The sequence below is a fragment of the Trichoplusia ni genome, unplaced genomic scaffold (genome assembly GCF_003590095.1).
Source record: "Trichoplusia ni isolate ovarian cell line Hi5 unplaced genomic scaffold, tn1 tig00003511, whole genome shotgun sequence".
NCBI lineage: Eukaryota > Metazoa > Arthropoda > Insecta > Lepidoptera > Noctuidae > Trichoplusia > Trichoplusia ni.
In genome coordinates this window covers 14,257-37,920 of record NW_020800411.1, presented here as the reverse complement: position 1 = coordinate 37,920, position 23,664 = coordinate 14,257, and the positions used below count along the sequence as shown (strand labels likewise).

At 36.1% G+C, this 23,664-nt stretch overlaps 5 protein-coding genes across 5 annotated transcripts; 2 read left to right on the top strand and 3 right to left on the bottom strand.

The window, feature by feature from the left end:
• Positions 1–5: 5 nt before the first annotated feature.
• LOC113507950 (serine--tRNA ligase, mitochondrial-like) lies at positions 6–2,119 on the bottom strand (the record flags this gene model as incomplete). Its single annotated transcript, XM_026890892.1, has 4 exons — positions 1,022–2,119; positions 669–856; positions 144–311; positions 6–15 (listed from the first exon to the last, which is right to left on the bottom strand). Coding segments are annotated over exons 1-4 (975 nt in total), but the record flags the coding sequence as incomplete, so codon positions are not given.
• A 659-nt stretch (positions 2,120–2,778) lies between these two features.
• Positions 2,779–10,086, top strand: LOC113507949 (DNA (cytosine-5)-methyltransferase PliMCI-like). Its single transcript, XM_026890891.1, is given in 12 exon segments — positions 2,779–3,149; positions 3,463–3,565; positions 4,197–4,632; positions 4,717–4,934; positions 5,828–5,957; positions 5,960–6,175; positions 6,178–6,272; positions 6,274–6,472; positions 6,475–8,855; positions 8,921–9,101; positions 9,373–9,554; positions 9,926–10,086. Coding segments are annotated over 12 exon segments (4,314 nt in total). The 5' UTR covers positions 2,779–3,060; the 3' UTR covers positions 10,010–10,086.
• On the bottom strand, positions 10,079–14,281 carry LOC113507946 (ESF1 homolog). Its single transcript, XM_026890887.1, is given in 9 exon segments — positions 10,079–10,398; positions 10,401–10,762; positions 10,842–11,045; positions 11,139–11,346; positions 11,729–11,919; positions 12,265–12,379; positions 12,781–12,883; positions 13,237–13,360; positions 13,723–14,281. Coding segments are annotated over 9 exon segments (2,064 nt in total). The 5' UTR covers positions 14,177–14,281; the 3' UTR covers positions 10,079–10,095.
• Positions 14,282–14,579: 298 nt separating this feature from the next.
• On the top strand, positions 14,580–15,629 carry LOC113507948 (TP53-regulated inhibitor of apoptosis 1-like). The gene is made up of 2 exons (XM_026890890.1): positions 14,580–14,851; positions 15,158–15,629. Exons 1-2 carry the CDS (start codon positions 14,705–14,707, stop codon positions 15,254–15,256), a joined length of 246 nt encoding a protein of 81 aa, XP_026746691.1. The 5' UTR covers positions 14,580–14,704; the 3' UTR covers positions 15,257–15,629.
• A 97-nt stretch (positions 15,630–15,726) lies between these two features.
• On the bottom strand, positions 15,727–16,787 carry LOC113507947 (transcription elongation factor SPT4-like). Its single transcript, XM_026890888.1, has 4 exons — positions 16,513–16,787; positions 16,261–16,367; positions 16,074–16,129; positions 15,727–15,899 (listed from the first exon to the last, which is right to left on the bottom strand). The coding sequence occupies exons 1-4, from the start codon at positions 16,579–16,581 to the stop codon at positions 15,781–15,783; spliced, it is 351 nt and encodes a 116-aa protein (XP_026746689.1). The 5' UTR covers positions 16,582–16,787; the 3' UTR covers positions 15,727–15,780.
• Between the last annotated feature and the right edge of the window lie 6,877 nt (positions 16,788–23,664).

Genomic DNA, 23,664 nt, shown 5'->3' with positions numbered 1-23,664 from the left:
TCTATGTCGTATTTCCTGCAACAAACACATGTACATTCACTGTTTTTATTCATCATAGTAACCATGCCAGTAGCTGACCCAAGTATGGTTGGACTATGTGGAAGACAAAAACTTTAAATTAATTTAATATTAATAGATAGTACCTATAAGCAGGTGCGCCTAATTCATGTGGAGGCATATCAAGGACTCGCATATTGAACCCCAATGGTTCGAACAACTCCTGTTGTGTAGTCCTTAAATATTCAAGCATATTTTCTGACTGAGAAGGTTTTGCTACCACAAACATTTCTACCTTTGTAAACTGATGTACCCTGTAAAAATTAAAAAGTGTCATGATATTTGATACATTTGATAAATCCAATCTAGTTATGGATAAATTACTACTGTTTGATAATGTGAAGCCATAAACGATTTTTAAACATGTCTAATAATGATAGCATAAAGTGCAGATGATACCCTCAAGTTTAACTTCATTTATTCTTTTTGTTTTCAAAAAACCACTAGCAACTGCCCCTAAAAGGAATTTAATCATTTTATCACAAAGGTTTCACAAACATTCAATACACTGACAAAAAGACTGTGAATCATGTGTGAACATCCCCACTTTGTTCAAGTATTTGTGTGATCCACAAATGCTTGTTTGATGAGTAAGTGATGACTAGTATCACCTGTATATTCCCCTCTCTTCTATAATATTAGATGTTTCAGCCCTGTAACATCTGCTGACAGCAGCAAGTTTGAGTGGCAACATGTCCTCAGAGTGTAATGAATTCACTAGCAGTCCAGCTAAGGACATTTCTGCTGTTCCTGACAAATACAAGTCTGGGCCATGCTGTACTGGGTCTAGAGAATATATCTGAAATATAAAATAAGTAATGATTAAGATATTTGTGGTTCAGTGAGCAAATAAGTAACCTCAAGACTTTTAATACAGACCTAAGGATATGAGATACAAGCTTTTTACATTATAGATTAAACTTATTGCTAACTGTATGTGAGTAATTCTAATAAAGGAGTTTACCTGTGTGCGGTCATTATTTATAGCCATTCCACAACTTTCTATGACCTGCCTAGGTAATATGTCTGGAACTGAGACAAGCTCAAAGTTTTCCTCAATAAGTTTATTTACAGTGTACTTAATCAAAGCTTCTTCTAATTCTGCGAGTTCTCCCAAGAAATAATAACTCTTGTGTCCACATGTGTGCCCCAACTTATCTGTTCTTAATAAATTCAAACGTCTGGTAATCTCACTAAATTCAAGAGGAACATGTTTTTGGAAATCTCTTTTATCGTTTATTTCTAAAATAACTTTCGGATCGACATATTCCAACACAGAAGGATGCGTTTTATTTGGTAAACTTATAAGCTCTTTATACAAATCATTCTTAACAGTTGTATATGATGTGTCTGTTATTGGAGTTTTGTTTATAATTTCATACATTTTTAAAACATTGTGTACATCACCTACACCCTTCCTTAATTTAATATTCTTCTCAATTTCGGTAGTATTTTTAGGACAACAGTAATAATTTGTATCAATATCTGGTACTGATACCATAGAACTAGAAAAAAACCTACAATACTTTACAGTTGATGTTACGTGACGTTTAAATAGATGTCGAAGCATCATCTTGGCTTATAAAACAATTATGCAGAATTTCAATAGACTATCGCGCAGTTTTAGACATACATTTTAATATTTAATCAGCAATTTTTGATATCAATATCAGCTGTTTTTCTGTCATTTGTTGTTGACAACTTAACATATTGCGCTATGTTTTTTTCTGAAATGAGGCTATGGCTTCGACCATCTGCAAGAACTATATACAATAAAGTTTAAGAATAAGCCTTATTCTTAAACATTTGTAGCGTTTAAATAAATGGATAAATTCAACTTCCCAACGTGGCGATTTAGGATTCTTACTCGATGCAAGTTAAATAGGCAGTATCCTTGTACGTCATATTTTGAACGTCAAAATTGAGTCAGCACGCAGTGGAAACGAAAATTAAAAAAAAGCAACGTGACTCATATAAGTAAAGAAAAGAAAGATGTTAATCCGGAGTTTGAACTACCTCTGCACTGACAGACTGATTGTTACGATTTTTATTTTCGCAACTTTTAATTAATTGATAGTAGGCGAATAAATGCGCAGGAGAGCTTCTGGCGAGCCTTTTGTTAAACATCGTAACGGAAATTGAATACAAATACCACCAGGGGATCACTCTCTATGGAAACTTTTTTGCCTTCACTGGCTGGCTAGAGAAGGGTTGGGGCTACATTATGCTCGGAGGTAGAAGTGTTTAATGGCGTAATGGGTCTGTGACCCGCGATGCTGTTAGAATTGTGTACTTTCGGTGTCGCATCCCTTTCTGCTCGAACTTGAGTTGCTCACGTGCCTCTAATCGTGGCGGTACCTTAAGGGACCTATTATCAACATAACCATGGATAGAAAGGAAGTAACCATAGATTTCCGGAAAACCTTAGAAATTGCAACACAATCTAATTATTTCAACACTCTGGATTCTTTATGTATGTTCTCGCATAGCCGCTCAGTATCGGCTTTGAATTATTATTTCTAGAGATTTAAGTTCTTAACAAGGCCTCTGTAAGTTGGACCTGTGTGTGCCCCGTGCACGCTTTAAAAAGACCGGGTGTCTTCTCCTGAATGAAATGAGATTAAAAATTGATGGTTATTTTAAAGATATTTTTTATACTGTTCCCGGGTTTCAAGGGCCAAAGGGTCTCTGGACTCTAATCAGTAAATGTCAAAATCATTTGAATACAAAATGACAGTACGGAGGATATTAGTTTTCTGTGAAATTCTGTGATTACGAATGACGGAACGGAACTTGACATGACAGAAGTTTTCGCGCCCTTTTACTTACTGTTGTTGGTTGAGTGAGTAAAAAGAATTTAAGAGATAAAAATATTCTGGTCAATTATATTTCTGACTAATAATAGACTTTCAGTATCATGGAATGAGTTACTTAATAATGTATGAGATCCGTCAAAATGCTTTGCTAGGTCATTTTTGTTAGTGAATGTAAGTAAGGTTCAATATGCCTGTTAGAAATCGCAGAGACGATGAGACCGAACAAAATGCTAAAGGAGCGCATTTACGGGACAGTTCTGAATCACCTACACAAATGTAAGTATCAAAGTTGTTATATTTTTCAGTATGGTTAGACGCATTTTGTTGACTTGTAAAGTAAGTACTTCCTATTATTATATCTTTGTAATCATAGCTATTATTCAATTTAAACGAGTACATGGAGGCAACGGTACCTATTAGTAAACCCAATAGGTACCTATAAGATCATCAAAGATATGAGTCTTTAACACTATTAGTGATATGTTTAATTCTGCGTAATTTTAAAAACTAAAGTAACAGTAGACAAGTATTTAAAGAAACTGGTTTAAAAGGAAGAAGCGAATATATGTAACCAATTTGTAATGTCCAGGTCGAAAAGGATTTCTCCCCGAAACAAGAATCAGCTGAAAATTACCAATATGTTCACAACTAAACGGAACAGAAGTCCTACTGATGACAATTTTACTAATCCTGTAAGTATATTGAACTTTGATATATATACCTTTATTCTGAAATATTCAGGAAACAAACTACCTGTACCCGTAGTCTCCAGCTTCCAAAAGAATATAGAGGAATAATCTAGTACCAAAGTAATTTCCTCACCAGTATGCCTCATAATATGTGTGTATATTATTTAATGTATGTAAGAATAGTGCACTGGTCACCTACCTCTATATTTCCATAATTTCTGTCCATTCAAATGATTTGTGGAAGATATTGCTATTAGCAATAAAACCACCATTGTACCCTTACACTCTATGTTATCAATTTGATGTCTTTCTATTGTGTACAATATTTTTTTTCTGTATTGTATTGTCACTCCATTCTTTTATTTAGACATAATAAACTAAATCTTAAAAAGGAAATTTGCAATCAAACTGCAGTTGTATGTACATAAAAATTATATTAAATATTTTGATCCTGGCCCCTTTGACCTGCCCAATACTTCAAAGTTGGTAAAAAAAAAATATGATAAGTAATTATCAAAATGTTTTATTTTTATTTTCATTGTTTATTTTACTGTGATTTTGTTACTTGATAAGGAGTTATAGCTGAAAATAACCTCATTAAAAGCATGACTACGAAACTTTCTATTTCTTTTAGAAAAAGCTGAAATATGAAGATGACAAAAATAATATAGAGTCAGTTGATAAGAATACTATCAGTAGTACTGATAATAAAAGCAAAGCAGATAATAATAGTTATAATAATGAGGATATACCGAAAAATGATGAAGTACCTAAACTGGACGGCAAAGAGGTGAAAAAAAATGATGAATTAAGTGTAGATGATAATTCCAAGGGTGATGAAAATGAGACTTCCGAAAATCAAGGCGAAAATAATGAGGGGAAAGAACCAAATGAAATTAAAAAGAATCTTGAAGTGGAAAGCTACAAAAAAAATATTCCAGATACTGAAAAATGTGATATTTGTGGTCAATTTTTAAACAATTCTGACATTATTTACTATCAAGGACACCCACAGGATGCTGTGGAAGAGTATATAGCATTGACTAATGAGAAGCTTGTGTTAGCCTCAGGTTAGTGCAAAAAAATAGCTATCTTTAAAACATTAACAATGTTCAAATTTGCCCTTAAATAACGGATATGGATATAACTTCCAGGTGACGATGGAGATATAACTGAACGACCCCAAACTAATATAACAAGTTTTTCCATATTTGATGCTCAAGGACATCTTTGCCCAATTGATGGTGGTCTTGTAGAAAATGATGTAAGAATTTATATGTCGGGGTATTTGAAGTCTATATGTTCTGATTCTCATGAAATTGATGAAGATTCTGTTGCTGTGAAAGATGTAGGCCCCATTATCGAATGGTAAGTGCATATTGTATATTATTATGAATTTAGATTGCTCTGTGGTTAAAGATCTTGAACACTAGTAATAGGGATGATGGTGATGCTTTGGTGACTGGGTAAAACAGTAAAAACCTCAGTTGTCTAGAAAGATATGCGTATTTTAGGACTTTATCTGAATAGTAACATTTTACGAAGATAAACTGCTTTAAAGTTTAGTAGCCGGCCGCCGGGTTTGTCACGTAACGCCTGCGCTTTTATACAGAGACGTGACGTCACGCTTAAGTTTCGTTAGCTGTTATTGGTCAATTTATGTTTTCGGGTCAAAGAACAGAAATGTCATCATCGGCCTAGCCTTTTCCTAACTATGTTGGCTTCCAGTCTAAACCGCTTTGAGCTGAGTACCAGTGTTTTACAAGGAGCGACTGCCTATCTGACCTCCTAAACCCAGTTACCTGGGCAACACAATACCCCTTGGTTAGACTGGTTGTCAGTCTTTTCAAGCTTCTGGCTACCTGTGACGACTTTCAAAGATGTAGGAATTACAGCCGGGACCCACAATTTAACGTGCCTTCCGAAACACGGAGAACTCGTTATGACAAAAATGGTCACCCATCTACGGACCAACCGCGTCAAGCGTAGCTTAACCTGTGATCGATTCACTTATGCGTTATAGCTTAGTCACAGAAATGTATCCATTATTATTTGTTAAACTACAAGGCCGACATCGCCAAAGTAAAATCTCTGTTATAATCCAATTTAACTTCAACATCAGCCTACTTATCATAAGTCTCTTATTATATGGGCTGTAGATTTGATTTACTTTTGTTTTTGTCTTGGGAACAGATATTATCGTCAAACTTATTTCAAGACCTATGGGCTATGCCTTAAAACACTTCATTGGCTTGTGATGCTAAGGCATTGTCATTTATTTTAGGTTTCATCCATGGCTTTGATGGTGGTGACAGAAATTGTATAACATTATCAACAGAATTTGGGGAATACAATTTACTGAAGCCCAGCGAGCAATATACACCTCTAATGAATAATCTTATGAAAAAATATGTCTTAGCAAAGTCGTTGTTGAGTATTTAGAAGAATACCACTATCTTCAACCAACATATGAGGATCTTTTAGAGGTAATTAGGGAATCAACTATTCCGGAGTTGAATGACATGAAGTTAACAGAAGAGATGCTTCACAAGCACGCCCAGTTTGTATGTGATCAAGTAGTTAGTTTAGAAGCGGCAGATGAAGATGACGAACCCTGATAACATTACCTTGTATGAGGGAGTTGATAAAACTTATGGGTATTAAATTTGGTAAGCGAAAATTCCGTACAAAAATTGATTACAAAAAAAGTCGACAAGAAAGCCTGGACTAAAGCAACTACTACTCCACTTGTTCGAAAAACATTTGAAAGTTTCTTTAGTAATCAGTTAGACAAAACGAATCATGAGTAGTATTAAGAAGAAAAAGATGTGGGGTGTGTTGAAGCTTGTCAGCTCCCTGACTGTGGAGAATGCAACGCTTGCCGCGCGATGGCTAAGTTTGGTGGACATGGAGAACTAAAAAAGCTTGTGTGCGACGATTCTGCCCTAACATGGCTGTGGATCAAGCAGAAGATTCAGAACCAGATGACGAGGAAGAGTACCAGCAAATGGCTGAGAAAAAACAACACGACAAGATAGAGGATGCAGTACCTGTAAAGTTGACTGGATTCAGTGATCGTAAAATTAAATGGATTGGGGAACCTATCAAAGCTGATGCCACTAAAGTGTATTATGAAAAAGTCGAAATTGATGGCTCGGAACTATGTAAAGGGGACTTTGTTATGGTAGAAACATCCCAATCAAATATTCCTGCACTGGTTGCAAAAGTAGTGTACATCTGGAGAGAGACTATAAATACTAAATCTGGTTATTTCCATGCAGAAGTGTTCATTAGAGCTTCAGACACAGTTTTAGGAGAGGTTGGTGACCCTAGAGAGATATTTTTAGGAGACAGGTGCTGTCATGGCGCACCTCTTTCCTCTATTTTGAGGAAAGCTTACGTAGAAAAAGGTGAGACTCCTGCAGATTGGTTCAAACTTGGAGGCAAAGAAGTAGATGAAAAACATTTTGAGGATGATGGTAAAACATATTTTTACAATAAGTATTACGAAAGATTTACAGCACGCTTTGAAGACTTACCTAAAGATCCAGTTTGCCCTAATGCATTAAGAGAACATAGATTCTGCCCATCATGTGAGAGAAAGGCAAAAAGAGATGGAAAAAATATACCTAAGGTTTCCGGAAAACTGACTGAAAAGTCCAGTTTGGTTTCAGAATCCAACCGAAGCGAATGGTCATTAGTAAAATGGCAAGACCACGAATACAAGAAAGGCTGTGGTGTATTCCTTAAACCAGGCACATTCAAATTCAAGAACAGTTTCACTACTTTAAATAACACTGCCAAACCTAAGTTGGAAAAGGTAGATGAAGATATTTATCCTGAATACTATAGAAAAAGTGATAATAATTTGCGAGGATCAAATGTAGATACTGGTGAACCATTTTGTGTTGGCTATATAGCTGCTGTGACAGCTGTAGGCGAGGGGCCGCTCATTGTACCACAAGACATCTATCTCAAAGTGAATGTTCTCTACAGACCTGAGAACACATGCAGTCGGTTCCCTCAGCATGAAGATGTTAATGTTGTGTATTGGAGTGAAGAAATCCGGGATGTATCGTTCTCTAGTGTTGTTGGACCATGTCATTTGATTTATGAGCAGAATGTACCACAACCATATTCTTTACTAGAGTGGTTAGAGAGAGACCCTAACAGGTTCTATTTCAGATCAGCATTTGATAAAACATCTGGACACTTCATTGATGTACCACATCATGCTGTTAATATTGGAAGAACCGAAAGAATCAAGGATAAAGGTAAAGGAAAGGGAAAATCCAGCAAACCCACGGAAGCAACGAATACTAAGCTCGACACTATTTCTGTTCGGCCATTACGAACGCTGGATGTCTTTGCTGGGTGCGGTGGATTGTCAGAAGGATTGCACCAAGCTGGCATAGCTGAGTGCAGGTGGGCCATTGAAAACTTAGAGGCTGCAGCACATGCTTACGCACTTAACAACAAAAACTGCATTGTTTTCAACGAGGACTGTAATGCCTTACTAAAGCAGGCCATGTCCGGAGCAACTCACAGCGCGGGTGGCTTGAGACTGCCCATGCAAGGCGAGGTCGAATTGCTGTGTGGAGGACCGCCGTGTCAAGGCTTTTCCGGAATGAACCGGTTTAATTCAAGGGAGTACTCTAATTTCAAAAATTCTCTAGTAGCTTCATACTTGTCGTATTGTGACTATTATAGACCAAAATACTTTATACTCGAAAATGTGAGGAACTTCGTAGCATTTAAAAAGGGAATGGTTTTAAAACTCACCTTGAGAGCGCTGTTAGATATGGGCTACCAGTGTACGTTTGGGATACTACAGGCCGGTAATTATGGGGTTCCACAAACAAGAAGAAGGCTTATCATCTTAGCTGCAGCCCCGGGTTATACTTTACCGTTTTATCCCGAACCGACGCACGTGTTCAGTAGGCGAGCGTGCTCCCTAACAACAACCATAGATGGTAAACGCTTCGTAACTAACATTCACTGGGACGAGTCAGCTCCAAGGAGGACGTGCACGATCCGGGACGCTATGAGCGATCTTCCACGAATTTGCAACGGCGCTAACAAAATAGAAATTGAATATGGCTCAATGCCAGAGAGTCATTTTCAACGAATAGTTAGAAGCAAGGACGAAAATGCAAAACTGCGAGACCATATTTGTAAGAACATGGCGCCGTTAATTCAAGCCAGGATATGTAGAGTACCCACCACACCTGGCTCAGATTGGCGAGATCTGCCAAATACATCTGTCACTCTGTCAGACGGAACTAAATGCAAGGTGTGTATGTGAGTCATAAAGTCCTTTTTTGTTATGAACAAATTAGGTTAAAAGCGTGTTTCCAGGTGTTGCAATACCGCTACGACGACAAGCGCAACGGTCGCTCCGGGAGCGGCGCACTGCGCGGCGTGTGTGCGTGTGCGGCGGGCGGCGCCTGCCAGCCCGCGGACAAGCAGGAGAACACGCTCATACCCTGGTGTCTGCCGCACACCGGTAACCGACACAACAACTGGGCCGGCCTCTACGGTAAACTCACGCATATTATAAGTGACAGTTTTTGAATCCATTTGTTATCTTAGAAACCCACATGGTTGAAAAAAAATTACGATTTTACATGCAGGTAGCTGACAATCTGGATTAATATATGGGCTATTTTTTGTCGCGGGTTATTACGAAGCGCGACTTTAACTCAGCAATTGACATTTTAATGAGACTTTATATCAGTTGTTTTTCATACTTAATACTAAATTTTATGTAATAAATCTTTTAATTTACATACATTCTGTATTGATTGCAGGACGTGTTTGCTGGGATGGCTACTTTAGTACCACAGTGACAGATCCTGAACCAATGGGCAAGCAAGGTCGCGTGTTACACCCTGAGCAGAATCGCGTCGTGTCTGTTCGCGAATGCGCTCGGTCTCAAGGATTCCGAGACACATACTTATTTGCAGGCTCAGTACAAGATAAACATAGACAGGTAATTTTAATTTTGCTTAGGCACAAACTGCCAACCGTGCACAAAATATCGCGGTACTTACGCTCGTTTCTGCAAAAAAAAATCGATAATTTAAAAGTCTAGTCTGTCTCCATGTTGCTGAAGATAACAACTATCAAGTTCGTATGTTTGCCACTTTGGTAGTAAAAGAAAAGAAAACCTATAAATTATTAGTTTTTTTTGCAGAATTGAGCGTGACTTACCATCCCGATATTTTGCTTCCAGTCTGATAGGTGGAAATGCAGCTAACGCGTAATCGTACTTCGATTCGTGGTAACGCGACCACCTTCGTGTGTCGCCTTCGTAATATGAGACTATTTCTAGGTTTTTAGGCAATCTTATTTCTTTTACAGGTTGGTAACGCCGTGCCACCTCCTCTGGGCGCTGCCTTAGGACGAGAAATTAAGATAGCCCTTGCAGCAAGTATAACACTCTGAAGTAGTTAAGGAATTGTGTTATGATGTGAGATAATTATGACTTTATATTAAATGAGCAGTAAAATAATATTAAGTAATAGATTTTTTTATTTATTCAATACATTTTTCGTTTTTCTCTTAACATTCTTAACTAGAAGACTTAGTTCAGCTTCTTCTTTAGATCGTTTGGGCTGTTGAACTTCTGCTGGTGTGTCTGCAGGTCTTCGTTTTAATTTCTCTTGTATGAGCCGATCCATATTCTTCGTCTTCTTGAAATTAGGATCACTAGGATCGATATTGTATAAATGAGAGTTATACAACGCGGAGAATCGTTCATCGTTAACATTAACTTCAAAGTCTGGCAAAGCTTGCTTTTGTTCAATCATTTTTGCCTTCAACTTCTTTTTCCTTTTGATTTTTTAGTACTTTCCGCTTCTTGGATTTTCTTAAGACTAAAGTGTGCTTTTCCATCGTCTTCGTCCAAAAGCAATTCTAATTCGGCTCTTTCCTTTTCATCTTCTGAATTGACGGGGCTCTCGTTACCTTTCTTACTGTGTTTACTTACCTTTCCTTTCTTAAACTCGGGCTTGTTAAACTCCTCCGCAAAGTATGGATCATTCATATCTATATCAGAAGGCACATCGTCTGACATATTCCCTTCTTCGGACTCGGCACTATCATGTTCAGCTTTTTCTTTATTTTTCAATTTCTTTTGCTTCTTCTTTTCTTTGCGTTTTTTAAGTAACTTTTCAAATGGAGTTAGATCCTTGACTTCTGAAAAATGATATTAATGAAATTAAAACTGATACAATATTTTTATTGTCTTTAAAGAAAAAATCTGAAATGAACTTACCCTCGTTTTGTTTCTTTTTCACAAGTTCTTCTGCTTTGTCTTTAATTCCTATTCCCCAACTTATTTCCATTTCCATGTCTTTGTTACTTTTCTTCTCATCTTTTTTTTCAATCTCTTCAAGTAACTTCTTATATCTTTGTATTGGGTCTTCATTCTCTTCATCCTTATCTGACTTGGCTTCGTCATCTGATGCTTCGCCATCCCCTGTAAATAATAATCATAAACAATAGTGGCAGGTGGTCCAGTTTATAATGAGACTATCTCTCCAATGAATTTATGCAAATTCGAAAAACAAACCTTCACTTTCGCTACTGGATGCTAGGTAGTCTTTCAGGTCAAGATCATCAATTTTGCCATCTAGGGCACTTTTGATAGTTTCTGTGCGGTTGGGATTGGTTGCATCCCAGGTGAGCTCAACTTTGGCTTGCTGCAGCGCCGTAGTGGTAAACAGACGAGGTTTGTATTTCGTCATATCAGGTAATTTTGTACATTCTTCCCGAGGTTCCTGCATAATCAAATCATTATGTAAACTATTAATTAACTAATTAAAGGCGCCCCATAATGAAATTTAGGCTTAGCAAGCCTTGTTATATTTGTATAGGGGATAACGGTGGGTTGATGTAAGTTTGAGGTGTCTTTATGAGTTGGTTTACCTGTCTGCTGCGATTCTATAGCCCTCGTCGGATAAACATCGTTACAAAATAGTTTGTTCACAGTTCCTTCAATACGGGTTTGACAAGTAGACAATGAACTATGACAAAATTATTTTTTTAATAAATATTGTATTCGAATATTTCATTCTCGCAAATTAAATACTGCTGCAAATGTAATTTATTTCTGCTGTCTGCTGGCTGACAATCATCAAGAAATGAATGTTATGCACCAACCTGATCAAACGTGACGTCATCCGGGATGAACCTCATATCGAGTCGAGTAGCACTGCTCTCATACTCCATACCGTCACACTCGCTGTACAACTTATCCGCGCTCGCAACAGAGTCGCATTCCACCACCGCGTAGTAATACTTTAATCTGTTCAGCTGATATCGACGAAGTTTTTCCATGTGATATGCAGAACCTGGGCAGGTTTTGACAAAATATTTTAATTAAATGTTCGAGACACGTAAAGACATTATAAAATGCGCAAAGAAGCGCGATATTTTAGGTTATTTTTATCTGCTTAGTCTTCAATCGTGATTTATATCAATCTGAAAATAGGTATAGTTATTTTCCGATGAAAAATTTAGTGTTAATTTAATTTTAAAAATAAAATGATTTATGATTATTATAAGCGGCCAAACGAATACTTCTTCCTTTTGGGAAATACGTTTTTATCAACATGCTTGATTTACCAAGTCATACCCAATTTCTGTTCATACTTAAAATTAAATATTATGTTGCCAAAGGTGCTTTCTCAACCAACCTTCTTCATTATCCTCATTTTCTGATAATTCTTCTTGTTTCTCCTCGGTTAACTCTATAGGCCCTCGTACTTCTTCCTCTTTCATTCGTTTCAGACCATACTCTGATGGGTATATCTATGAACACATAATATATTACTGTTACTAATTTATCATCTGGTTTTAAAGATATGTTATGTTTAAAATAGACTGGGAGTAAAAACGAATACTGTGCAATAATTACTAAATCAAACCACTAGCTTACGCCGTAATTGAATGTGAATTTGTCACCACCAGATTGTGTTCTATAAGTCCTAGCGCAAATAATTAATTTAGATTTGTTTTTATTTTCTCAAAAAAAAAGGACTCCTACTTTTTCAAGATTTGGGGATGCTTCTCTTACGTGGGAATCGAACCCGCGACACATCACGCTCAGTGGGTTTAGCGTGGTGACTTGCCCATATAGACCAGTATGTGTAGTATAAAATATAATTATATTCCTGTTACGGAATAATGGCATGTTCAATTTGTTTACTTACTGTAATCTTCTTTATTACTCCTCCAGACGGCAAGAATGAGTTGAGTAAAACCATAAGATCTGATGCCTTAATGTTATCCCAATCCATGTTGCAGATTGCAATCCTATAAAAATCCAAAAAAAAATAAGTTAAATAAGATTATCCTTGTGTGATACCCAAGCAATAACATGCTTTAATATGGCCTTCTCATTTAATAAGTATAAAAAATTAGATCTATCAAGAATTATAACAATGTAAGTAATGCTTGGATAGCCAAGTGGTTGAACCAAGCCAAAACCAATGTGCATATTGTGTCGCACATTCTGTGATCAACAAATACTTGTTCTGAGGCTGGGTGTTGTTTGCATGTGATTTGTATGTTTGTGTAACCCCCACAACACAAGGATTGGATACGATATTCCCATACAGAGAAAGTATTTAAAAAAAAAAGATTTAAAAATTTGGTATTGTTCATACCTGTTGGTGGAGTCTTCAGTAGTGCCAGCATCAGCATCAAGCTCACCCCACTCATGCTCCAACTCACTGTCGTCTTCTGCATCACTACTTTCCTCCTCAGATGAACTGTCCGTTTGTAGAACACCTGCAAGATATTAAAAAAAACATTATACAGTGAGTTCCATATTATGTTTTATTTTGTCTAGCCCTTTATGTGTCATAGTAATGTGCCCAACAAGGTCTATAATTGTTGGATAGACCCTACCAACTGTTAAAATATACATAATAAAAATAAAAATAAATATTGAGTATTGAGTAAAGGCATTCCATACATTCTTCTAATCTGTTATGTTTATTTATTGTTTATTGTTTCCACTGCTGTAATCTGTGAATCTACAAAAATCCTGAAAATAATTCAGGATTTCTACTGTCCAAACAATTACATGTCATTGTATGTTTTTTAAGTATGTCATTAAGTAAAAATAAATTAATAATGATTTTACACACCTTCACCACGCGCATAATCGATATCCAAGTCCAGAAGCCTGCTTTTTACTTTTTTATTTAATTTCCCGCGAGTTAATTTGTCGTTTGTCGTTTGTAGACTTTTAGTGTCTTCCTCATCGTCATCTTCACTCGATGGACATATAACAATTAATCGGCCTTCTGTAGATTTATCGCCTAACCCGTCCTTGTCATCTTGTACATCTTCTTCAGCTTCATCAGCTGAACTTTCATCTGAATCATCTACTTCGTAATATTTCCGTAAATTCTCTGTAGAAGTTTCGTTGACAGGTCGTCCACGTTTATCAACAGTGTATTTTACTTTGAACTTTTCATCATTAAACATTGACTGAAACCGTTTATCAATCTTAACTTTCCTCTCATGCTTTGGAATTTGTCTATATCTGGGATCGTTGAGGTATTTTGTAAAACGACTATCTTTCAGTATATCACCCATTATGTTGAAAAAACTAGGCCTCTGAATGGAAACGATAACAAGTTGAAAGATTTTTGGAGGTTAGCTATCGCAGCTGTTTATAGACGGCATGAATGAAATGAAGTACCATAGATAAAATTATGTGCTATATTTAAAAATGTATAAAATCCATTTAGTCCATAGACACAATACATTTAACCATTCTTTAAACAAGAAATTTTCTCATCATTCAGTTTAAAAATAATCTTATGCATCAAGTTCACGTTTTGCCGGAGATAATTTAGATCGACTCACGTATCCAGTCACAACGATTATAAAATCGAAGTGTTTTAGCCTACCCTTTACAAAAAACTGATAACACTGTGTTGCCAGAGGAAAACAACTTAATATCGATTCGACGAAACTGTCAAATGTCACATTGTGTTATGTTATGTCATTCTTACTTGATAAGCATAAGTTACGCTTTGCTACATGAAAGTATACCGTCTTTCCAGTTAAGAATTAACTAGAAACCTGATAAATAGGTGGTGTTAAACAGACACCAAAACCATGAATAGTATTGGAGAAGAATGCACTGAGCTAAAGAAAAAATACGACGACTGTTTTAATAGTTGGTTTTCCGAAAGGTTTTTGAAAGGAGACCACGATGATTCAATTTGCGCTGGTATTTTTAAAGTTTATCAGGATTGTGTAAAGGTAAATGTATGTTGTGGTTATTTTTATTGCTATAATATAAGGATCTATATTTATTATGTTGCTAAATGAAAGCTTTCATTCATAAAATTCATAAAAGTAACATTTCACTGTATCATAACACACTATCTTATCAGATTTAGGCATTTGGCACATTGAGAAATGTGTGTGTGAACTGTATAATAAAATGAATCAGAAAAACTGAATTGATATTGAAGATTGATATGTATGATGAAATAAAATTATATATGGGATAAATTTGCAACATGAGGTGACATTTTTTTTTTAATTATGTTTGTTTGTTTGCAGAATGCAATGAAGCAGCAGAACATAGACTTTAAAGAAATTGATAAAGATGTTCTCGGCACCGACAGTGAATTTAAAGCTCCTCCTTCAGGCACTAGTTGACACAATATGATCTCCTGCACATTGAAACTCGCAACATGCTAGATACTGCAACGCTAACCAAACACGGAAACACATAGTATCTTGATATATACTGAACATAAAGAAATAATCATTGTTTTCATATTAGAGAATCTATTGTTGTTACCGACTACTTGTTGAATGTATAAGAAAATTAATAACTAGTAAAGTGTTTTCTGGCATTTATTAAGGTTCCAATGAAGTTGTACGTAGAATATATTGTTAATTTATGTATTTCAGTAAGTTATGTTGTATAGTTGTTTAGTAAAATATTTTTTTCTTTAGAATTCTAATTATTTTCATTTCTTAGTGTATAATACCAGTCATAGTCTTGAATATACAGGATCCTACTTTATGAATATTTAGGATTTATTTGTTGCAGGCCAAGCCAGTATGATGTATCAAATTTAGCTACTGTCATGTAGCATTAAAACTGAAGTAATACACATACAATAAGTATAATGTTTTATTATTATAATTACTTAATATTAAAGAGGTATTATAATTTATCTTTGACTCGTATCCCTGGGTCTGTACACATAGCCACGGCTCTTCATTTCCCTGATGACCCCAGCTGGTAGTCTGCCAGACACTGATATGGCATAAACTCCTTTGCAGAATCGACCTGTGAACAGTAACATCTAAATGGTGTTGTTTGCATATAAGACATTAAATGTGGCAAACAATATTGTCACTTGTATGCTCAACTTTCTAGTTTTTCCATCATAAGTGTCTAACTATGGTAATTAGTTGCAGTTTCATGCTTTATAAATAAAATGGATTTTAATAAATTACTTACTAATGCGTTGCCACTTGCACACCCAACTATCTTCAGGGCTCATAACAGCTATCATTCTGAAGTAATAAAAAACAATGGAGTATGTAAGTGAACAAAAGAAAACTCAAAAATTTAGTTAAAAAAACAGATGTACTAATAAATACACATCTGTTATTAATCTGGTAAATATTTACATTAAACACCTTACCCATCAAAATTATTGCTAGTGCAGTCATAGACATTGTCTTTGTTATTTTTCATTCTTAAAAATTCATCGCAGTTGTCACAGCCATCATATTCAAACTGATCAAATGTCTGAAACAAAACGTTATGCGAATTGGTTTAAAACGTTTAAGTGTATGTGTCGTGTGCATACATAAAAATTAAACCGCCTCGTGTAAGTAGTTCAGTATTGGTTATGATTTGTATAATAATTTATATGAAATATAAGTTTTCATACCTTTATTAACGAGCAAACTAAACAAGCTCGCAATCCTCGAAGATCCTTTGGCACGGTTTCCAACGACATATTTATTTTTCTTCTAAAAAACACTTATAGTATTATCCTTGAGGCTCTATTTCGTGCGTTACAATTTCATTTCAATTAGAAAAGTTATTGTTGAGTTTGTATAGCCTTTGATTAATTAAAGGGCAAATTTTTAAAATAAATAGCAAGCCACCACAGCTAGCGCTAAATGACACAGTGACATACATCAGTGTGACAGTGACAGCTAACTTTTTTTGACTCTTCGCGTTTAGTGTTTGCCGAAGAGTTTTTTTTCTTAAATAGTGTTTATGATCGTAGTGCACAGCTTACACTCATGATCCTACAATTCCTTTTGTATTTTAGTAAATAAATAAAAAATATGACTTCTATGGAAAGCAGTACTAATGGCGCTAAGGTATCAACTGGTTCTTATAATGTAGCATTTTTTTTACCATAAAACGGGACATTCTTATTATATCTGTAACATTTTGAATAAAAAGAAGGAGAAAATACAACTTGGATAAGTACAACCTTAAAGCTAAACTCGTGGTATTCAATCAAACGAATTCGAACAGAGCATACCAGCATAGCCTCGTCGCGCACCCGGGGTGACTAAGAGAACTAAAGCGTAGGAGAATGGATAGTATCATTTTTCTTAATCGCTAAGCCTCTCAGATTGAAGTCTGTACGTTTGAATAATTAACAAAAATCGGCCAAGTTCAAGTTGGACCCTTGAGGAACATTGAGGGTACCATGCAAATAGGCTAAAAAACATCAAATTTAAGATTGTACCAACTATTTCTTGAAATCATTTTTTTTTACCAAACTGGCATTTTGATTGTTATTTATTGTTAAAACAGCGACAGACTGGCGGACAGAAAGGCAGACAGCGGAGCTTTGGTATGTAATAGGGTATTGTTGTACCCATCGGGTATGGAACCATAAATAAGTCATGGGCATAAAAAGTATTATTTAATTAATCTTAAAGATGGAATCAATGCTAGATAATAATTAGGAATCAATACTGACACGAATACAAAAAAAAAAACTAGTATTCATCTGGAGAAGCCACCCTTCTACATCGAAATACCTCCGAAATCACTTTCAGAAAATCACACAGCATTCGGTTACCCAGTTCGGGAGCTACGATCCGGGAGACACATAAAGTATACATTGACAACATTGCTTTACGGCTTATTACAACCCTTTTTTTAGATTATACAGACAAGATACAAACGAAGTTAATTGAGTGCCAGGGGAGGCCATTAGGGTTGATGCCTGCGAGACCAGAAGGACTGACCGATTGGGTATTGCGGCTCTTGCACACAAATGGCAAGGAAAGGACATGGAACATGGGAAGGTATTAATCGGTAAAATTGTGACACTTCCTTCCGCTCTACTCAAAGCGGTATGATGAAATCATGATCCTATAAATGATGAAATCTCATCCGGAAAAATGATAAAGTTTAACAACAAAAATATCTATAAATATACCACATTCCTATCCAGTTCCTGTATTTTGGACATCTAACTTATACTCCGGATTCGCGTATCATAAATAAATAACTGCGTAAACTGTTGATTAAAATTTTACTACGCAGTATAGGATTTACACGCAGAAACACGTCTACCGCACAGCTGCTTGCATGACGTCAACAATGAGAGCCCTCTGACCCACTCATTGATCTACAGATTTATCGAATAATAACCCTTGAGCAATAGTTATCAATTCATCACAATAAGAGAAAATGTAATCGTAATAATTTTAATGCCATCGGACGTGTGAAACGTTGGACACTAAGTCCAAGTGTGATTGTTTAGGATTCAACGATACTCGTTTTCATCCGTTTGTGACACAGCGGGGATAGAAACTTTATCAATCGATTCATTAGTATGGATTAAACTACTGTGATGATTTCTTCTCTATTGCCACAGTAGACTTCTGCCTTTTTATTGTTAACCTCGTTATCACCCACCTCCGCGCGGGAGGAAGTGGGATGTGTCGGGCACTGTCGGGCTCTTATTAATTAAACCAGAACCATAATAGTAGTATCTCCTGAACTGCTGTGCAACGTCTACCGTGTTGTGGCCGGTGCGCAGAAAATGCGTTGCAATTTATTTACTATTTGGCACTCTTGGCAGTACCTCTACACAGATGCTTGAACTTAAGTGTCCAAAATGATTAACTTATCATTCGGGGTGAATCGATGATCTCTTAATTTACTCAACATGTAAGTTCATAGACAAAAAAGTTGTAGGGGTATTATAATTTTATTACACGTGGAGAATATAGAATGCTAAAAACTTATTTCCGTTAGAATTCAAGCCATTCTCATGCAAAATACATGATTTCCGATTAAACTGAATTTTAAAATCAGAACAAGACTTAAATATTAAAACTTTGCTCCATTATATTCAGTTAACATCAAAATATTTGTCAATATGTTTTAAAATAAAACAACTTATGCCTTTAATGTAAGTATTTTAAAAGTTAAAATAGATTTTGACTTTTAAATTATGTTTGTACAGTCCCTCGCTAGATTGGAAAACAGTTTTTAATTAATTTCTTTGTTTTTTAAGTAGAATAGGTTTTACTCACTTATAAAATAGTTTTAAAGTAAGATATTATGAGATCGCGGAATTGGGGCCTTGGGTTCCGATTCAGATATTTACAATGGCCGGTGAATTGATGGACTTGGATTAAATTTGAAATTATTCCTATTCTCTTATGCACTTTGCCAATGTAATAATTGGAAGTTAGAGTACTGACCTAGAGTGTATCGTCCCATCCTGAATTTTCAATTATTGTGTAGGAAAAATGATTAAGAGAATACGAAAAGTGTAATTTTAGCCAAATTTCATTCATTCATCGGCCGTTGTAAACAGCAGAATCGGGGCCCAGATATTGTTTATGGTATCGAACATTTTGCTGTCACCGCTGCACCGCTGTCCGCGCAGTTTCATTTTACATAAACAGTTTCAATGAAGTTTGTTAACCATGCAGTTTTATATTATGATTTGATTTGTTTGATTACTACATTTATTTGATACTAGCTGCTGCCCGCGACTTCGTTCCCGTGGGTAGAAGATATAAGTTATACCGTCGATTTTGATATACTCCTTGGCATGCTGCGCTCTTTTAACATATCTCCAACGGCAGTTGATTGGTTTCAGAGTTACCTGTACGGCCGACGGTAACGTATATCCATTGAAGGTATAACCATGGTCATACCTTCATGGTTCATGGTGTGATACCCATGCTGGCGTACCACAGGGCGGTGTTCCCTCTCCGTTGCTGCTTTCTTTATTTATTAATAATATTTCGAAGGATCTTCTTTCATCTTACCACCTTTATGCAGATGATATGCAAATATACTCGCAGGCCACGCTGGACGAATTACCTCAAGGTTTAATTAACTTAAACGCCGATCTTGCACGAATTCCGGATTGGAGTGCAGCCCATGGGCTCATAGTTAAGCCTGAGAAAACGCAAGCCATTGTTGTGGGCAGTTCCAGGCTTACCTCCCGAATTAATTGGTCGCAATTGCCCCAGATTATTTTCCACGGTGCTGTAGTACCAATTAGCCACACAGTTAGGAATCTGGTTATTTACATTGACCGAAATCTCACTTGGGGCCAACAGATTCGAGAGGTAGGTCAAAAATTGTTTCGCTTGGCTGGTTCGCTTAGGAGACTTCGTCACTTTCTACCAACTGCCACTAAAGTTGCACTTGCGGAATCCCTTTTGCTGCCCATCCTCGATTATGCTGATGTCAGCTATCTTGATATAAATGAGGAACAGCTAGATAAACTTGAGCGTCTTCAGAACTTTTGCATTAGGTTCATATTTGGTTTACGCAAATATGATCACGTGTCTGAATTTCGTCTGAAGCTCAAGTGGCTCCCTATTCGCCTTCGCCGGAATGCGCATATTCTTTCATTACTTTATAGTACTCTTTTTAGTCCTTCAACTCCCATTTATCTCAAAGAAAGTTTCCAGTTCCTTAATGACACACATTCACGATGCCTGAGGTCATTGGAAAATTTGCGACTTAAGATGCCACCTCACTCCACAGGATTCTTCGATAGGTCTTTCACTGTGCAAGGTGTGCGCTTGTGGAAAAAACTCCCTGCATCAATCAGAAAGGCTCAGACACTGAGCACCTTTAAAAAACTGGTAAAAGACCATCTCCTTTCTTTAAAGTAGCCATCTTAAACACTGATTATCAGATTATTGTATGTATTCATTTTATTTATTATTTCTATGTTATGTATGTTTATGTATACCTTTACATGTTTTTAACAATAGTGCACCACCTACCTCTGTATATACTGATAATTTTCCTGTCCATCCAAAGGTTGTCTGAAAGATATCGCTTTTAGCGATAAGACCGCCATTGTACCCTAACATTGTATGTATTAAAAATCACTGCTGTAATTCCATGGTGTACAATAAAGAATATTCTAATCTAATCTAAGTTATGATTTATACCTGCCCTGTTTTTTCCCATTTTCCGTTGTACCTATCTTCGCTCCTATTAGTCGCAGCGTGATTTATAGCCTAAAGCCTTCCTCGATGAATGGTCTATTCAACACAAAAAGAATTTTTCAATTTGGCCTAGTAGTTCCTGAGATTAGCGCGTTCAAACAAACAAACACTTCAGCTTTATATATTAGTATAGATGATAAGAATAATATTATTTTCCATTAAAAATGAAATGTGTGTGTGTGTACTAGTGCACAAAGGTAAGAATTGAAACTTCTTTATGACCTTATTTATCGAAAAAAAAAATTAAGTAGGTACCAACTATATCCAACTCGACATAAATTGGTTAAATAAAGTTAAATTAGAGAACGTTTACCAAAAGGCTTTTATTATTCATAGACATGAGTACGAATAATGCAAATTTAATAATATAAAAATAAATATTATCTTATTACTACTGAGTATTAAATATTTTAGCAAAATAAATACATAATCATACCGAAGTATTGGAAAAACAGATTTCATTACTTACTTTTTTTAGAAATAAATAATTAATATAGATATTTACTATATTACTATCGAAACGTTCCAACAAGATCCGCCTTCCAACGCAATAATAATCTGCAAAACCATTGAAAAACTCCTTTCAAAAAATAAAAATGACGGCTCGACTCCGATTGCAAGGAAAAAACTTAAATATACGTAAACACTTAACATCTAAAATCAGCTGTTCAATGAAATCCGGCCATTTTGTATGGATAACTACAACGTTTGAACGTTCGTTTCGTTATCTTTTTTGTCGATCGCGATCGCGACAATAACGAACACCGAAAGTGCTGCTTGTCTACGCATTTGTATGGAACAAACGCGATGACGATTCGTTTCGTTATGATTTCGTTATGAATTATTACATTGCCTACCAACTTGCGATAACGATGACGATTGACCACGTGATTTAACGTGGCTTAAGTCAATCCCATACAGTTGAGTCTTGTCGAACTTCGTTATCGTTTTTAAATTGTTACTTTGTCTAAGCCCCTGGTCCATCCTCACCGCACGTAGTTATATATGACAGCGGTTGCGGTCGCGGTCGCTGCGCCCGCGTCGCCCTGCAGTCTGCGATCGTTTTACAAACGACACGTGAACCTAGCACTAGTTAGAAAACCACTAATAACTACATTCACGAAATTAAATACGATAGATTTATTTTGTGAAACTTTTCAGACTAAGGTGTACCTACACTGTAAAATTATTGAACCGGAAAATAAATTGACATTGAAATACGAATACTGAGTCGAAACAAATATTTTTCTAGGTGCCAGTAAGTACGTAGTATTTGTCATACGACGGAAATACTGGCCCGTTTTTACACTTATTCTGATTTTGTGAAATAGATAAGACACAGGTAAACGGAAAAGCAATATTATATTAGCACTCTTGAATAAAAGAAAAGTTAACAGGACCTTCGAAAATATAAAAAAAAACAGCGATGGTACTCAGTATTTATCAAATAACTTTCCTGATAAGTTTCTTGGAACAATATAGGTCCGACGTCAGCGCGAGACAGTCGCGGTCCAGACGAATCTAAATAACTCATTATGTAAGCGGTAATTATACCGTCCAAAATTGTTGATCTTGTTTTGATAGAGCGTTGAACCCCGCCCTACGGTGTAAACTGCCAAGCCAACTGTTTCTGGGTCGAGAGTGTGATGTGTTTGCCAGACATAAACTTTGAGACATCGTGTCAAGATATTTCATCATAACACATTTGTTTTGTTAGCGAATACTTCAGACAATAGGTAATAGTTAATACGCAATATTGTGATTCAGCTTTAATCATATTGTTACTCTACATAATTACTTAATTACGTACTGTAAGTCACAATACTCACAATTATATAGTTTAATTTTCTATTACAAAATAACGCCTTATGTATTTAACATTACTGGCGTTTTATAGCGTTGAGATTATTTTGAATTGTAATTTGTTGTATCTCCTTTAAAAAAGAAACGACTCTCACATTAAAAAATGTATCCTTGTATCGCCGGGGGTTTAGCAAATATTCAAATCGCATGGACAAAGACACTCGGACCCAATTCATGCATTCGTGGATCACACAAATGGATTGAACCCGCAACACGTATTGCTCTGTGGATTTGGCGTCGTGACAGTTAAGGTCGCTCGGCTATTCATGCAGTTATATTAAATACAAAATTTTACACACATAACACTTAAATTTCTTCAGTAGATAATCATAGGTAGATATATTATGGTACTTTTATCAATTTGCGACTACATTTCGTTTGTTTTTTAGGCACTTAAAATAGAACCGCCCAGTGCGAGTCGGACTCTCGACTAACCGGTTAGGTGACAAATAAATTTGAGGCCTTTGAGGGTGTACGCACAAACTTATTCGTAACCGAACAAATTTATGACCGTAACAACGTTGCTTAATCTGGATCGTTATTTTTAGAGTTTCTTGTAGCGGCAACGAAAATGCATAATTCGTCAAAATTTAAACTGTCTAACTATAACTGTTTATGAGCTTGGTCACAGGCTGGTGTCGGATAGTCAGACAGAAAACAGACCCTTAGTAATAGAGTTCTGTTTTGCCCTTGGGCTCCCCTAAAACCCTAAA